General features: G+C 52.0%; 5 protein-coding genes across 5 annotated transcripts; 2 read left to right on the top strand and 3 right to left on the bottom strand.

The window, feature by feature from the left end:
• Nucleotides 1–742: 742 nt before the first annotated feature.
• CDV56_105430 (putative actin polymerization protein Bzz1) lies at nt 743–3264 on the top strand (the record flags this gene model as incomplete). Its single annotated transcript, XM_026759049.1, has 6 exons — nt 743–787; nt 847–873; nt 947–1474; nt 1549–1629; nt 1683–2820; nt 2870–3264. 6 exons carry the CDS (start codon nt 743–745, stop codon nt 3262–3264), a joined length of 2214 nt encoding a protein of 737 aa, XP_026613883.1.
• Nucleotides 3265–5707: 2443 nt separating this feature from the next.
• CDV56_105185 (putative Cu-dependent DNA-binding protein) lies at nt 5708–6328 on the top strand (the record flags this gene model as incomplete). The annotated part of the gene is made up of 1 exon (XM_026758804.1): nt 5708–6328. The coding sequence occupies one exon, from the start codon at nt 5708–5710 to the stop codon at nt 6326–6328; it is 621 nt and encodes a 206-aa protein (XP_026613882.1).
• Nucleotides 6329–6612: 284 nt separating this feature from the next.
• Nucleotides 6613–9276, bottom strand: CDV56_104961 (putative cellobiose dehydrogenase; the record flags this gene model as incomplete). The annotated part of the gene is made up of 2 exons (XM_026758580.1): nt 6613–7044; nt 7093–9276. 2 exons carry the CDS (start codon nt 9274–9276, stop codon nt 6613–6615), a joined length of 2616 nt encoding a protein of 871 aa, XP_026613881.1.
• A 1224-nt stretch (nt 9277–10500) lies between these two features.
• Nucleotides 10501–11916, bottom strand: gel1 (1,3-beta-glucanosyltransferase gel1; the record flags this gene model as incomplete). The annotated part of the gene is made up of 2 exons (XM_026758349.1): nt 10501–11262; nt 11320–11916. The coding sequence occupies 2 exons, from the start codon at nt 11914–11916 to the stop codon at nt 10501–10503; spliced, it is 1359 nt and encodes a 452-aa protein (XP_026613880.1).
• Nucleotides 11917–15709: 3793 nt separating this feature from the next.
• CDV56_104331 (sterol desaturase family protein) lies at nt 15710–16447 on the bottom strand (the record flags this gene model as incomplete). The annotated part of the gene is made up of 1 exon (XM_026757950.1): nt 15710–16447. The coding sequence occupies one exon, from the start codon at nt 16445–16447 to the stop codon at nt 15710–15712; it is 738 nt and encodes a 245-aa protein (XP_026613879.1).
• Between the last annotated feature and the right edge of the window lie 219 nt (nt 16448–16666).

Here is a 16666-nt window from a genome sequence, read left to right as displayed (position 1 = left end):
AACACCCAAAGATCTGGGGAGAGGTTTGGGAGGCAACAGCGGGGTAAACGAGAGGTCGACAAGAGTAAGGATAGAACCAGATGAGAAGAGGATGGACCTTATCACTGTGTAAAGACCTGCAGCCAAAATCGCACTGACGCCGATGTGAATGGCAAGGTCTTAGCAATTCAAGCTCAAATCCCAGAAGAATCAAGCCGTGACTGCGCTTTAGGAGCACATCAATAATGACGGTAGAAAAATCCAGCCAGGCGATAACGTGTAATAACGCTTTCCCTCTTTAGGTAATCTCCTGAACCGCTGGAGTCTAGCGCTAAACGGAAGGCGGTAAGCATGATTACGTAGTGATACCGGATGGTACAGAATGGTACCTTCAGTGCCAGGGCAACGGGGGGCTTTGAGGGCCGGCGTGGCCTGAGTGAGGTGTTTTGGTATCGTCACGGCCATCTCAGCCCAATAACCATCATCCCCGCTTCCGCAATGCCCGCACCAACGTCGGAGTTAATATGAGATGACAATAGCCGCTTGGTCGCTCCTTATCAGACATTTCCTATTTTTATTAGTCTCAGCGACTTGTGACACATTACTGGCTGCATCGAACCGCCAAGGGACGTCAGCACGTGGGGAATTGTGGCTTCTCTTGCACGAACGGTCAAACGTGGCCGCCTAACTACACGCTACACCCAGGTTTGGCTTTCTGACACTGTGTCTTATGCGCCGGGATACCTCAGCGGCCCTCTGAAAGATGGCAACTGCGGACGTTGCTCCTCATTTTGGGGCGGAGCTAAAGGTAGGTTTTACTATCAATACACCTTGAGGATGGCGACCTAATACGAAGTGATGATATAGGACGCATTTAAACCAGTGAATAATTGGGTACGTATCCGAAGTCGCTTCCCCGCATTTCGTCCGCAAGACCAAGAACAACAGAGTTGAACGTCATTCATAGGTGTCGAACGGGATACAATGGCTGGACGAGATACAACAGTTCTATCGCGAGCGGAGCGCGATCGAGAAGGAATATGCCGCCAAACTCACTGCTCTTTGCCGGAAATACTACGACCGTAAGGCGAAGAAAATCAGCAGCCTGAGCGTTGGAGACAATCCTACGATGACCCCCGGCTCCCTTGAGAGCGCTTCTCTTACCACCTGGACGACGCAATTGACCGCCGTCGAATCGCATGCCGCTGAACGGGACAAGTTTGCCTCGGAGTTGGTCGCGCAAGTGGCGGAGCCTCTCAAGCAAGCAGCGGCGCAGTACGAAGAACTTAGGAAATGCCATGTGGATTTTCATGCGAAGCTGGAGAAGGAGAGAGACTCGTCTTACGGTGAGCTTAAGAAGGCGAAAGGGAAATATGACGGGGCATGCCAGGAAGTCGAGGCGCGCAGAAAGAAGATGGAAAGTTCGTTTGACCATGGAAAGGCGAAGGCGCAGGCTGCCTATCAGCAGCAAATTTTGGAAATGAACAATGTCAAGGTGAGCTGGCCGTTTTTCCTTTTTTTTTTTTTATTTTTCCCAACCCCATCCTGGTCTTGCTAACGTGTTGACAGAACATGTACCTCATCAGCATAAATGTGACCAACAAGATGAAGGAGAAATTTTTCCATGAATATGTGCCAGAGCTTCTTGATGTGAGTAGATGGCTTCAGATTACAGATGGGTCGAGTACTCACTGGTCGCATAGGGACTGCAAGACCTGAATGAGACCCGGGTGACAAAACTCAACTCGCTATGGTCGCTCGCAGCTCAATTAGAGAAAACTTCTCTTTCTAAGAGTATGGACCACATGTCACATTTACTGAACGAGATTCCTCGAAACGTACCGCACCTTGACTCCCTCATGTTCCTTCGTCACAACGTCACCCAAGTGCAGGAACCTGCCAACATGGTATTCGAACCCAGTCCTGTCTGGCATGATGACGAGTCGATGATTACAGATGAGACGGCCAAAGTGTTTCTGCGCAACCTCCTCAGCAAGGGCAAGACGCAAGTCCGGGATTTACGAGTCGAGTCCGACCAGAAGCGACGGGAAGTTGAGAACGCCAAGCGGGTCAGAGAAAATGTTCGGCAAGGGAAGGAGAACCGGAGCGAAGTCGAGGTTGTCCGGTCCATATTTTTCTTGCAGGAGGCGCTCCATGAGACAGACCGGAAACGACTGGCTGCCGAAATTGAAACGTCGACCATTATGTCAGTGGCGGGCGATTTGTCTCTGGGAGCCAAGAATCACAATTTCAAGTCGCAGACGTTCAAGATCCCAACCAACTGCGATCTTTGCGGGGAGCGTATTTGGGGACTGTCAGCAAAAGGGTTTGATTGTCGGGACTGCGGGTACACATGCCACAGCAAATGTCAGATGAAGGTACCCGCGGAGTGTCCTGGCGAGCAGACCAAGGAGGAGAAGAAGAAGCTCAAGGTCGAGCGACAAGAGCAAGCCGGTGCCATGCCAGCGCTCGAAATTACACCATCGAATGGAACGTCGGCCGCGCCGTCGCTCACACGGCAAAATACGATGACCTCTTTGAGCTCAGGATATGCTGCCAGCGCAAACCGATCGTTGTCGAATGTTACCAGTCAACCAGCCAGCACAACAGAGCCTGCTGTGCCTGCTGAGACCAAACCCGCCACCGCCGCTCCGAAGAGGAATCGGGTTCTCGCACCACCTCCGGCACAGTACGTTAGTGCTCCAGCGGCAAGTGAGTCGCCATCCGCTCCCGCCAAATCAGGTGAGCCGCGAGGGAAGATGTTGTACCCGTATCAAGCTGGAGGGGCGGACGAAATCACAGTGCAGGAAGGGGACGACGTGGATATTATTGAGCCTGATGGTAAGTCCACCGTTGACAAGTAGAGAATCGTCCTAACTGGGGTTTCTAGACGGCTCTGGATGGATGCGCGTTCGCGCTGGATCGCTAGAAGGCCTCGTCCCAGCCTCATATGTGGAAGCGGCACCGACACCATCCCCTGCGCCTACGGCCAGTCCTGGATTCGCCGATCGGCCGGGTTCCACGTACTCGAACTCGTCTGCCTCGCTAGCTGGCAGTGTGGCGCCCAAGCGGGTTGGGCCTGCAGTCGCCCCTCGACGAGGGGCGAAAAAAGTGCAATACGTCGAAGCGCTGTATGACTACGAAGCGCGCAGCGATATGGAATGGAGCATGGTGGAAGGCGACCGGTTCGTGCTGGTCAACCGGGACAGCGGAGATGGATGGGCCGATGTCGAACGGGGAGGGGTCACCAAGAGTGTACCTGCGAACTATATACAGGAAGTCTAGAGGTGGCATCGGTCTGGTTTTAAGCTTATTGTTAGGCGGTTTGCCGCTGGGTTGGCAGTCTCATTACCACATTATTCATCTATAGCTTTGCATTGGTGGCATAGCAGCGTTTCTTGTGAACAATCGAATCCATCCCATCCACGTCCTCCTGTCTATTGTAAACCCAGCCCGGGCAATTGGATCGCAAAAGTCTGTGGACAGCACGATCTATTACAACTGGTCTCATGATCTCTACAACAGCAAATTCGAGGTCGTCCATAGAAACCAAACGGACCAGGGGACAATCTGCCAGCGTGTCGTCAGGTAATTATGGACACATGGGCAAGGACCTTCCTTTCAGAGCAAGCGCCATGCTCTTACAGTCGGAAATCAAAGTACTGTGCACAAGCCACGCAGAAGATACCTTAATTTCAGCCGCCGTTTCCCCTCAAAATTCTATTGGAGGCTAGTACTGCAGATGATGGTGATCGTTTCTATTAAGGTACATATGCAGAGAGTGCCGAGTAGGATGGACATGTTGGTGACGGTGTACTCGTAGGAGGGGCAAGCGAAGTTGACATGATAGAATTTGTCCACTCGGTCGAATTGACTAACCTCTCTTTTTCTTTTGCCGTTGGATTTATGAAATTCTCCGGTCAAAAGGAATGAAACCTACTATTCAGATTCGAGCAACTATGGAGTATACACAATATGGCTACCCTAAAGTCTCGAACTACAGGTGAAAATCGCGCAGGAAATTAGTATTATCAGGGGAAATACCTCATAGTAAATCATGTACAAGATAGTAATTAATGATTGCAAGTCCTGATCCCATGGATATCAGCGGCAATTATTAGACTGCGCCACGGGCCTTTATCTGGCTTGTGCTGAAGCTCTAGTGTATGCTGCTTTACTCTTTTAGTGTCGGAAATGCAGCTGCTCAGCCACCTCCATCAAGCGAGATGATCTACACATTCATATGATTGTGGTTATGATTGCGACAGAGAGGGAAGATAGGATTCTGTTTGATAATGGAATGAAAATGACAGAGTAGTCGGTTATATTGTAGTCAATGATGTACGTCACTCCATGTATTGGCAATTGATGCTTCAGTGTACCTACTCTGTACTCTGTATGTACTACAGAGTCGGGAAAATATCCTCCAGCCTCATAGTGAACCGAGCGTCTCAATCAAGCTCTAATTTTCTTGTCCTCGTCTTAATTTTTCTTCTCTAGCAGATCATGTTGTTTGTCATTACATATTATTGCAAGGCCTTGAGAATCCATAACAGCAGGCAGCAAGATTGGCCTTGGAAGAGGGGCGGTCTGAAAGAGAATCGTGAGGACCCAAATGTATGAGGGAATTTGCTGGACCACCAGTTTTGATCAATGCTAAGACGAATCTGGCATCTCGCTGGCTTTTCCACTTGCACTGGCACTGGCAAAGGATGATATCGCCAGCTTACAGCCGCGCAGCATCGCTTTGTGCTTTGCTGCTTCGGGGGATTCCTGGGAGAACCTGGAAAACACCCCCTAGCCCTGGGTTTCATTTGCGGGAGCCGAGGGTGGAAAATCCCTCATCGCTAGTCTCGATTCATCGGTTTCCGTCTTTTGTCTTCCAAAGTCCTCCGTATACAGTGGTAGCTAGCAGTGACTCTGTATACACAAGGATCCATCGAAGCAATTTTTCTGCTGACTCCTCAGAGGATCCTCCTTTTGTGACGGCCACCAAAATCGCGAATATTTCTCCATCCGCACCAATCACGTTTTCCTGGTTTCAATGGCATCGTAAAATTGTCTCCATCACCCAACCCGAGTGGGATCCCTTCTCACCTGCAGGCCGTGGCTGGCGCTGCAAGACGATCTCCAGAAACCTGAGGCAAGAAGCTCGTGGTTTGAGGCCACCAACCACGGCAGTCCCAAAACAGCGACTCCAGCTCCATCCCATTTTGATCCTCCACAGTATTGCCTATGATGCATTGTCTCATCTCCTCTCCACCAGTCCACGTATAAATTCCTCCTCCTCATCCCTCACCATGGTCTCTTTCTCCCATACCATCAAGGGATGCTCATTGACGGTGAAAAGTGGGCTTGTGAAGCTTGCGTCCGCGGCCACCGTGTGACAACCTGTAAACACAATGGTACTTCTCCCTCTCCATCTCAAATAACAATGATAATCATTTAGACTCACAGTCTGCAGATCGACCATTGATCCGAATCGCCAGAAAAGGTCGCCCCTTTTCGACCTGCTCTGTATGCAACTGCACCCCATGCCAGGCTCCAGAAGAGCACACCAAAATCAGACGTGAGGCAGAGTCCAAGTCTCAATCTTCAAAAGTAGATGTCACCAGACAAGAGGAGGACGCACCGCACCATCTTGATTGCTTTTCACTGTCCGGGTGTTTTTTTTTTTTTTTTTTTTTTTTATTGCCCATGTATGTTTTTCACACACAGTCGTTCGCTGATGTGCTCTTTCTCTCCCGGTTCTTTCGTCCAGAAATCTTCCGGTAGACCCTCTCGTCCCAACAGCGGCTTCCTCCCCATCGCGCCGCGTCCCTCCATCGAGTCTCCATCGGCTGCCGCCCGGCAAGCAGCCATACCAACGACCCTCCCACCAGGCCACCCGGGCACCGGCGCCGTCCCCGCACACCGCCCTTCTCCGCCGCCCCGTTCTATGGACACCCAGATGGCGAGCCAGAGTCCCCCGTCTGCATCCGGATACGCACACGCTCACGGACACCACCGGCATCACCATCCAGGCGCGCGATCCACAGCCCCAGCAGTCCCAGGCACTGGCATCGGCATCGGCATCACGACCGCGCCACCTCCCCCCTCGCACTTCCCGCTGAGCCGCGGCTCGTTCGCGACCCCCGCCCTCGCGTCCGTGGCGGACATCCCCGTCTCGATGTCGATGATGGACGGCCAGGCGTTCCTGTTCGGGGATGGCGGCTACGCGGACGGCGGGGTCTTCTGCTCGCTGGATGATCTGGACGTGGACGTGGATGTGGGCGCGGGTGCGCTGCAGGGGGGGATGATGCAGCCCGAATGGGGGGATCAGTTCTGGCTGGGGGATGATTCTGTCTGATGATGTGATGTGATGATTATGATTACGACGTGATGATTTTCGTTCTGTGGGGTTGGGTTGGCGGGTATACTTGAGTACTCCGGACTGTCCGTGGGATAACAGGACCATTATTTTGTAAAAAAAAAAGATGAGTAAATAGATTTGTGGCGGGAAGCGAGTTCTGCGCTTGATGTGATATACAAGATACGAGTGCATTCAAGCTATATCTAATACATTCGGTTCGCTGGTGCTTGAGCATAGCCACCCTCAGTGCCACATACTTGCTTTCCTCAGAGTCGAGTCCTCTACGCAAACGTAGGCAGAACGGTAACGGTCGAAGTAGCAGTCACAACAACATGCTTGGTCACGGTGACCACATCCACAGACGTCACCCACGCCGTGACGGTAGCCACACCACCCTCGGCCTTCGTCGTCGTCGTAGACGCCGCGTCGGTTTCGGTAGCCGCCGCAGCGGAGGTCGCGGCCCCTGCGCCAGAAGCCTGAGTGACGGCGGTTTCCTGACCACCGGTAGGAGCAGCAACCTCCGTGCTGGAAGTGGAAGCAGCCGCAACGGCGGTGTTCTGGCTCGGGGCGGAAACAGCAATGCTGGAGGGGCCGGCAGCGCTGGAGCCCGCCTGCGCAATGATGCGGGCGACGGCGGCCTCGGCGGCGATCATGACGATGGCCTGGGTGTTGCCGGTTGGCAGGTCGGGGTGGATGCTAGCGTCGACGATGTACTATTCTCTGTCAGTATAACAGGACACACTATACAAAAAGAAGCCTACCAGGTTGTCGGTGCCGTAGACCTTGGCGTTGGTGTCCACGACCGAGGTTCCGTTGCGGCGGCCGTCGTCGGTCCCCATCTTGGCTGTGCCGACGAAGTGGTCGCCGCTTGTCAGCTTGGCGAGGATCTCCGCCGCGGAGCTGTACTCCTGGACGGTGTAGGAGGCCTTCTTGAGGTCGTCGAGAAGCTCCTGCAGGAATTGGGTGAGCGCCTCCTTGTCTTCGGTTGTCTGCAGCCAGGGATCGGTCTCGATGGTTGTGGAGCCGGCAGCGTTGATGCCCAGGACGCCAGAGGAGGTGGCACCGTGCGTCAGGTACAGCTTCATGGTGATGACGCCATCGCCGCCGGGGCTGCAGGAGGCCTGGTAGAAGCGGGTGACGCCGTCCGTGCCGACGTTCGAGGTCCAGAATTGCAGGCGGTGGCCGCCCTGGGTTAGGATTCCGGAGCCCCTGGCGTACATTCTCTGCGCGAGGGAGTTGGTGGCGGGGATGACGCTGGAGGTGTTGAAGGCCGTGAAGTTGGCGCCCGTGTTGACTTTGACGGTGAGCATGGGGTGGTCCTTGAGGTTTTGGCCGACAGGGAGGTTGATCCAGTCCTTCTGAGCGGGCAGGGTGACGCCGGTGCTGCCGCTCTGGACGGTCTTGATCTGCTTGGCAGGCCCGATACCAGAGTTGAACAGGATGCGAGGAGTGGACAGGGCACCGGCTGCAAGGATGACCTTTCCGCCAGGACGGATCCTGATGACCTCAATACCGCCCGAGGCGTTCTGAACCTCGACACCGGTGACGTGGCCGCCAGTGCGGATGAGACGGCCCACCGTGGTCTGCAGACGCAGGGTGAAGTTGTCCTTGTTCTGGACCAAAGGAAGGTAGGAGCGCACAGGACCAGCTCGAATGCCATTGGCGACCGACCAGGACGGGTAGCTGAACGCCTTGTGCTTCTCATTGGGCTGCTTGTGCTGATCAACAGACTTCCATCCGAGACCGCTCAAAAAGGAAGACAGCACGGTGTACATGCCCTGGTCATATCGGCGACCGTCAGCGGACGGGAGGAGACTTCCCGGGTTTCTCTCGTAGAAGCGGGCAGCGGCACTCTTGACATCTTGCCACTTCCAGCCGGCGGGCCACTTGTCGTCAAAGTCCGCTTCCTGGGGGTAGATCAAGGCCATCGCGTTGACGATGGTGCCGCCACCCAGAACACATCCAGCCATGCCCGCCGTGTCAGAGCACAGGTAGTCCCCAACGACACCAAGGCTGGTAAGTGCCTGGTTCAGGGCCGGGATATCGACGGGCGCAAGAGTCTTGTTCCATGCAAGAGCGTCAGAGGCACCCATCTCGACGGTCGGGGCCACTCCTCGCTCAATGAGCAGCACGCGCTTGTTTGTCTCCGCCAGGCGTTCCGCAGCCACGATACCAGCCGCACCACCTCCCACAACGATGTAGTCGTATGTGGAGTTCGAAATCGTCGGAGTGACGCTAGCGACAGGGCTGCGACTAGGGGATGCGGTGACGGACGCAGACGCGGAAGGGGTGCTGGAGGCCGATCCGCTGGTCGACTTGGCCATGGCAGCCCAGGTGGAATACTTGGAGGACTTCGCCTGGCCGAGGAGCATCTCAAAGCTACCAAAGCCAGCGGCATGGTATGTCAAAGCCGAAGAGGACGAGGCAGGGGTGGTAGGGCTGGTCTTGCTGAGAGCCCAGCCAAGGAAGTATGTTTCATCGGTGGCGTCGAATGTCGCTGGTTGTCCTAGGATGCAACCACTGCAAAGGAAAGTATAAGTGAGGTGAGTGCTGTTGATGGACGTGCCGTCAGCGATCTCGGTGAGACTGGCGTCTCCGCTGTATACGTCCGGGTTGGCGTATGTACTTGTCTTGCGCAGACTCGAGACAGCCGAGTTACCATTCGGCCAGGCTGCGATCAGGAGGGTCGAGGTCATGGAGCCACCCAGACTGACACCACCCCATCCTTTCGAACTGTCCAGCGGTACCACCAGTTGACCGACAAAGTCCGTGCCTACGGTCTCCGGGAGGGCCAGACCGAAGCAGAAACCGGTATCCTCATCGCACCATCTCTGAAAGTCGATCCCGGATGCCGAGTCACTGTAGGCGGAGGAATTGTAGTTATTCGCAAAGGCGCCGAGCGTCGAGCTCAAGGCTACCAAGCCACCGAAAAGAAAGGAACGCATTTTATCTTCAGTCGATCAGAACGAGAAAGCAGACAAGATCGCCAAGAATCAGCGTGTGCTGAAGACAAAATCCGAAAATGAATGAAAGGAACGGGTTAGCCGACCCAGCAGCAGCCCAAAGCGAATGACGGCTAGAATCGCCGAAAGGAAAGAAGGAAGAAAAAGAAGAGAAGGAATGGATGAGTGATCGATTGAATGAACAGCCATCGTGGCGAGGATATCGTTCATATACACACCCAGTCGTCCTCAAGCACGGACTCGCCCTGTCACGGAAAACGACCGAGAAAATGGAAGGATGGCACCCGCTGCGTTGGAAGTATTAAACCTGTGGGCTCATTCAACGCCTAGAAACCGTTAAGACCATGTCTGCTTCTCTCATGGAACGAATGTCGCATGCGCCAGCAGGAAATAAGCAAACCAAGAAGAGCCGGCCGTCTTCAATTTGCACGGAGTGGGACGCGCCAAGGAGAGCTAGATCAGTCTGGTTTCATATTTCGACATCGGTTGTTTGAGCCGTTAACCCTCAATACTGATATTGCCCACCATGCCATCTAATCGAAACAGTTCCCCTCCTGGACGTTCATTATCAAGTGGATGGATCGGTAAAGCGTTGTGGTTGATTCGTCGACCGAGTCAGGATGCTAATGAGCGTGTCAGAGCTGACAACCCGCAACGACATTACATTGATATTAAAAGATGAAAGAGAGGTGTTGATGGAAAATGTCGGTAGTCGGGCAATGTAGGATTACTTTTGAAGTCAGTCAGAATAGTAGTATAATGCCTGGGGGAGCTTATCCTGTTAACACTCCCAGTGGGTCGGAAGCGTTCGATCATTGACCAACGGCCTTTTGACAGGCTGGCAGCGTCCTCTCAAGAATCTTCAGCAAGCTGGTCGCTCTGGAATTCAGTGCGATGTGGGTCGGTCACTGCCAGGGGCACAAGCACCAGGCGACCACTGCAAAATCGTTGGCCAAAAGTGAAAAGGGCCTAAACTATCAGAAGATGAAGAGTCATTCAATTAATCTATGCGGCCAAGAAGAGCCAACCTAAACTGTACAATTCCCGAGTCTTTCTCACTGGGGTGAAACGCCACGGATAATTCATCAATTGAATACAATTTCCCCAGACTAGACCAATCGGGAGCCGAAAGAGCCGAACCGAAGACGAAGAACAAAAATCATGGCAATAAGACAATTTTGTTCAAGAGGGTATGAGAATAGGAAATTACAAAAGGACGAGACCAGCGCCGAAGATGGTCGACAGGAGAGTAACCGCACCGACGACGACGGGAGCCATGGTCAAGCTAGGGACAGTCAGGCCAGCTGCAGCGCCCTTGGAAGCGGTGGAGGTGCCGCTGCTGCTGCTTCCAGTGGCGGAGCCAGATCCGGGCTGAGCAGTGGCAGTAGACTGGGTACCACGGTCCTGGCTGCCAGAGCCGGCGAAACCAGGGCCTTTGCCAGCACCCTCGGTCATGTACTTCTTGGCAGGCTCGGGGATGGCAGGCAGAGCATCGCCGTCAACGTCCCAGTTGGGAGAGTCCTTGGCGGGGCAAGGGTTGGCACCACCAGTCTTGTTGTAGTTGCCGTCGCCGGAGGGGTTGGAGGTCTTCTGGTAAGCGGTCTTCAGAGCAGTGAAATCATCGAGCTCCTTGACGTTGTTGCCGTTAATCTCCACCAGACCATAGTTGCTGGCCTCCTGAGAGTACTCGTACACTAGACCACCAGAGTAGACAGCAGTCATGTCCGTGGAGTAGAGGGAGGCGACTTCTTGGAATTGACGCTTGTTGGTGTTGCAGCCGTATTCGGACAGGAAGAGAGGAAGACCGTAGCCAGTGAAGTTCTTGACCTTCTGATCCCAGCCAGAGATCGTGAAAGAGGAGGGATCACACCAAGAGTAGTCGTTGAAAGCGAAAAAGTCACTGCGCTCGTCATCGGTACCGCAGTTCATGTACTGAGCCATCTGGAGACGGTTGGTGTCGATATCGGCCTAGAATCGGATGGGTCAACAAGAGCTCACGAGGAACCAGTATATAGAAGAACTTACAGCAGAGTAGCCGACAGGAATCTCACGGTAGTTGCGGCTACGGATGTACTGACGCAGATCACGAGTGACGGCCTTGACATAGGGAGCAGCAGAGGAAGAAGGGCCGTCGTTGATGACCTCGTTACCGGAGAAGAAAGCGAGGGTGTTCTTGTAGCCGGCGAAAGCATCAACAGTAGCGAAGATGTACTGGAGGTAGACGTCGTTGTACGACTCCTTGGGGCTGGCGCGGTTGATGGAGTACTTGGGAGTGTTGACGTCGAGCACCAGGTAGATGCCAGCATCAGCCAGGGCATTCATACACTCGTCGTGGTTCTTAGAGTTGTCGACCGAGTACACACGGATGGTGTTCAGACCGAGCTCCTGGAACTTTGCAATGTCACGCTTGCAACCATCGGCATCGGCGATGGGGTCAGCCAGGTTGGAGGAGCCACCGGGCTGGTAGTCGACACCGCGGATATAGAAACGGTCATTTCCTTTGAAGAAGGCATTACCCTTGACGGTGATGGGAGTGACGTCGGCACGGGCCTGGATGGAGGGGGCTGCCAGAACGGTGGAGGCACCGACAGCGAGGGCCGCAGCAACAGCAGAGGCCTTCATTATGAGTGATGTGTATTCGTCAGGGAAGAGGATAGGTAGACGGCTCGAAAAGAATGGCGAGACCGCGAATTGAATCAACAAAAGTCGAAGTCAGCGAAGGACGAAAGGTGATAATAGAAAAATGGAGAAGATTGTCTAGCGAGTGACGATATCGAGGATTAATAGAAGTACGGAGTACTGGAGAAAAGAAAGGAAGAGGGATATGAACGACCGAAGGGATGATGATGATGCAGGAGGAGGAGGAGGAACAAAGAGGCAGGAAAGAAGTAAACAGGCTCTCTCTCCAGACAGGGCGGCAGGACCTTAAATCCAACCAGGGTCCAATCCCTGAGAGAAACAGGGAACGCAAATAGAATAGAATTACGGTATCATTCCAAGTGTCTGGGGGTGCCAGTGGATAAGAATAGCACGACCTGTGGTAATACTTTTACATACACCTAGCACAGGGATAACCTTCCACATTCACAAGTAGATACACAGGATTCGTCATCCTCTCTGCAGTTGATCAACAAAAGAGACTGCTCTGACCATCTCAGTGGCCATCATCCAGCAATGTGGGGAAAGCAGAAGGGTCTTGTTTGACACTCTTGTGGACGGTGGACTCTAAAGACTCCAAGATCATCCGATCGGTCAAGGGTCAAAGACTAAAACTATCAAGGGCTTCACCCGTGTGGATGAGTATTGTCTTGGAAGGCAAAATTATGAGGTACGTATTGTACTTTCCATCTAAATCAAGTAGAGCTTCTGAAACATTCCCATTGACAATTATCTAGATACTCAATTCCGTCTGAAAAAGAGTGATCAGAAGAGCACAGGCAGATTTTCGGCAACCTTCAGCTTTGATGATGATTGACCCTGTTGGGTGCCGCTGTGGGGATCGCCCAGGGGCTGGTGGAGCTTTGGCTTGGTGCCCCTCCGGCCTTGGGAATAAGGGCTCAGTCCCTGAGACCCTGGGAAGCGGTGGCTGTTGTTGTTGCTGCTGTGCGTTATTGTTTTTTCTCTAGGTGTGCTACCTCTCTAATTTACGTGAATAAGCAGTGTAAGTAAAGATAAGTTCAACAGTGCATCAGATGTAGGATTAAGAGTTAAGTATGGTCTTGGCTTGTGGTGATTACAATCCACCTTTTCCTGAAATCTCGACCGGGGCGGGAAAGCAATCCAGACGGGTATTGATTTGGCATTCATGGTTCACTAATCAGATCATAATGCATTGATTCCATCTCTCCAAACCAAATGTACTAGAGTCTGAGAATGCACAGGATTTGCCAGCACATACAAAACACTGTCTCAGTATTTGTGTCGTGGTCAGCTGTGGAATAATGTCCATGGTCAACCTAGATTACCTGTGTGACAATACTTGCTGTTGACTAATAACAGCAAAGACAAATAAAAGAAAGCTCTCAAAAAGCCACTCCAATATCATTTGATATCCGGTCTCCATTCTAAGCATTATTGTCCAGAGAAAGACAGACCTACTCTCAGAATCTTGCAACTTGATAACATCCCACCCTCACCAATAATACTACCAGCATGGACTTTGGCCAAAAATAGCCCAGGTAGGCAAGTTTGACGTCAATCCATGGACGCCACCAGCCTCTTAGAAGAATCCTGGCACTCCACCTGTCTGATTGGGTGGGGATAAATAATCACATTCCAAGGGAAAAGATCGGAGTGAGCATGTTTCATGTTATCAGTCACCACACAAAGGTATCTAGGCTTTATGCACTCCTTGAAATAGCAGACTTGATCCTCTCCAGCGTACAGCTTGCATTGAAGAAGAGGAGAAAGTAACCATGAATATCTGCTCAGATTCCATAATAGGGGATATCACTCCATACCTTACTCATCACAACAATCATAATAAAAAAGGTTTATTGCTATTGGTCTCTTGACTAATTTCACTCTGAAACTCTTAATATCCATCTTTTTATAACAGAACAAGCACAATGAATACCTTATGATTAATCTCGTGCCTTGTCCGAGCGCAAACGAGTATTGTGGCAGCCTGGCTTGTCCTAGCTGGTCTAGACCTGCCAACAATGTTCTAGATTACCGCCAGCGACGCCTAGCCTTGTCCTCGAATAGTCAAGGTGTCAGACTCGATTGGCTATCTTCTTAATTATTAGACGGATTCTTTGCTTTTGCTTTCAAGAGCGATTCATCTTCAAGTCTCTGATAACTTTGATCCCCTGGTTATGTTAATTAACGAATAGAGTCGGTGGAAGCCGCGGTGTCCTATTCATCCACCCAGGGATATATAACTGACATACGGAAAGGCCGTCTTGACGAACACCTCTACCAACCGATAGAAAAGCGATGGACATTATTGGGCCTGACACAATGCAAAATATCAATAGTTAAACTTCCAGCGTGCTCAAAAAATAAGGATCAGTTATCAGGCAATTCTCGGTCCGGTAGCAGCTCCTAGAGTCAAGAGCATACTCACATACATTATATGATAACCAGATATATATATAAACTACCTGTCCATTGCAGTTCCGTTGTCAAAGCATGATTCTAGGACCACAGAAAACCTCAATTTATTAGTTGTAAGTTAGGACAGCGAGTATCAAGATTACCAGCGGATGATCTCAGTCTCAGAGCGCAATATTACCAGTTTATTACAACAGTACTCTCATGATATACTCAGATCTGCCTATCAACCCTACTCCCTGGGACATCCCATGCACATTAACGCATCCGCTTCGGATCGATCCCGTTTGCCCGCGATTCACCTCCGTCCATGGCTATTTGCTTTGTGCATCGCCATGTAGGGACTATTAACCAATTCAGTCTCCTGAATAATGGATAGGGTACCCCGGACTTTGGTCAATCAAGCTTCGGTCCTGGATGCATGAGTATATATCTATCTCCTAGCCTCCACAAACACAACACCTCAAAAGATCCACTAACGACTACGCATAACTGAAGGACTAATAGCAAAATGTCCTCTCCATCCCCCGAGTATGTCCTAGGCGTCGGCGACCCGACGGCGCCGCAGCTGCTGTGATCGTGTCGCAAAGATCCCTCGATGCCCGGCCGCATCTGCACTCGCACGCCGTCCGGATCGCGGGCCAGCAGCTGCGCACAGACAGCCCCCGTGTCTACAGCGGTAGCTCCATCGAGCTGCACGATGCTTCTCGACTAACGAGTTGATCCTGCTGGATGCGCGCGAGTTTGCGGCCCCGGAAAGGCTCACGAGATGGTCCGTCAAGATGATGGCAAGGGGCCTGTTGTTAAGCTGTCCGATGGTTTGATTTCGAAGGGCCACCCGCTCGGAGCGACTGGGCTCGCGCAATGCGCGGAATGGACGTGGCAGTTGCGTGGCAGGACGAATATGGACGGCTTGTTGACAACTGTCGGGTCGCTTTGCTGCATAACTTGGGCTTAGGAGGGGGAGGCGTGCGGTGGTGGTCGCAGTCTGTCAGTGAGCGGATGGGAAGCCAACGAATGTGTTTCCGATGAGGAAGTCGTCAAGCTGTCGGGATTAGGTTACAAGCACGATACATGACGCCACAGCAGGGAGAGTGTGTTACGAGCAAGGCAATGCTAGTGAGGTACGTGCTACAGGAGATGGTGGACAAATTGGCAGCCAGAATATAGGATAAGACACGGAAGAATGAGAAATGTCAAGGCTTCATGATCAATGTTGATTTGTGCAAGAGTTCTGACGCCTGGTATTACATGAATGATGATTTGACAACGCGCCGAAGCACTGACTGCTGAAGTAGACATACATTTTAACCTCCCTATCGCGGCTCCTCACAAGCTATATCCATGCCGTGTTTATTGCTTATTCCTTCCGTTTCTTTTCTAGCTTATCCGTCCCATGCAGCCAATCTAAAAGGCCGATGGACCCATAGTTCAAGTTGAACTTCTCATGATGCAAGTCGTGCATTTTCGCCTTGTTTTTGAAGAAGTCGTACCCACTATGTACCGTCGCAGTGTTGGCGAGCTCGTAAGCCAGGAAGGCCCAGAAGGTAAGGATATGACTCCTCAGAATTTGCGGTGGCAGAGTGATTGGAAGCGTATTGGCCACAATGTGTTCGATGGGATGTGCATACTGCGCTGCCAGCGCGATGGGTGCTGTGAATTTATGATGCCGCTTGTGGATTCTGGCGTAGAAGAAGGGACGGTGAAGAAAACGGTGACTGTAATAGAAGAGCGCCTCTCTCAGAAGGAGACTTAGAACGAAGTCACGAATGAATTCTGTCAGGGGTGGCAACGAGGCCTGGATTCGAAATGCTGAAGACCCCCGTTTGAGAACAAAAATTTGGAAGAGATGCAGGCTCATGGACAGCACTGAGTTTTGTACCACTATCACGAAGCATTGCCAGATATCACTTCGGCTAGGCTGTCTGGGTGCTGGTTGTAATTTGTGCCGTTGCGAGAAGGACGGAAACAAGGCGTCTAAAGAGAGGTAGCAGAGAGATGGAAGCCAGAAGGAGATGACTTGAACCAGAAATGTGCCCACAAACTCGATTGCCTGCGGAGGGTACGAGGCGACAATGCCTTTCCACATGCTGTCCATGTTGAAGATTTTGAGGGTAAAGTTCTGCTGTGAGCAAAAGCGACTCCAGGAAATTTGTGGCAAATGAGAGGGTCGTAGTAAGAATGAAAGTTGATTTAGAGAGCTATCCTGGACAAGCTCTTTCCATAGCGCATGGTTTATATCCTATCTGTGAACGTATCGTCATATGAGAATCTGGAGATGTCAAGGTGTTGCCTCGGTAAGCTTCATCAACCCCAG

Source organism: Aspergillus thermomutatus (assembly GCF_002237265.1).
Source record: "Aspergillus thermomutatus strain HMR AF 39 chromosome Unknown NODE_112, whole genome shotgun sequence".
Classification (NCBI taxonomy): domain Eukaryota; kingdom Fungi; phylum Ascomycota; class Eurotiomycetes; order Eurotiales; family Aspergillaceae; genus Aspergillus; species Aspergillus thermomutatus.
The sequence above is the reverse complement of the archived record's forward strand: the minus strand, read 5'-3'. Positions and strand labels throughout refer to the sequence as shown.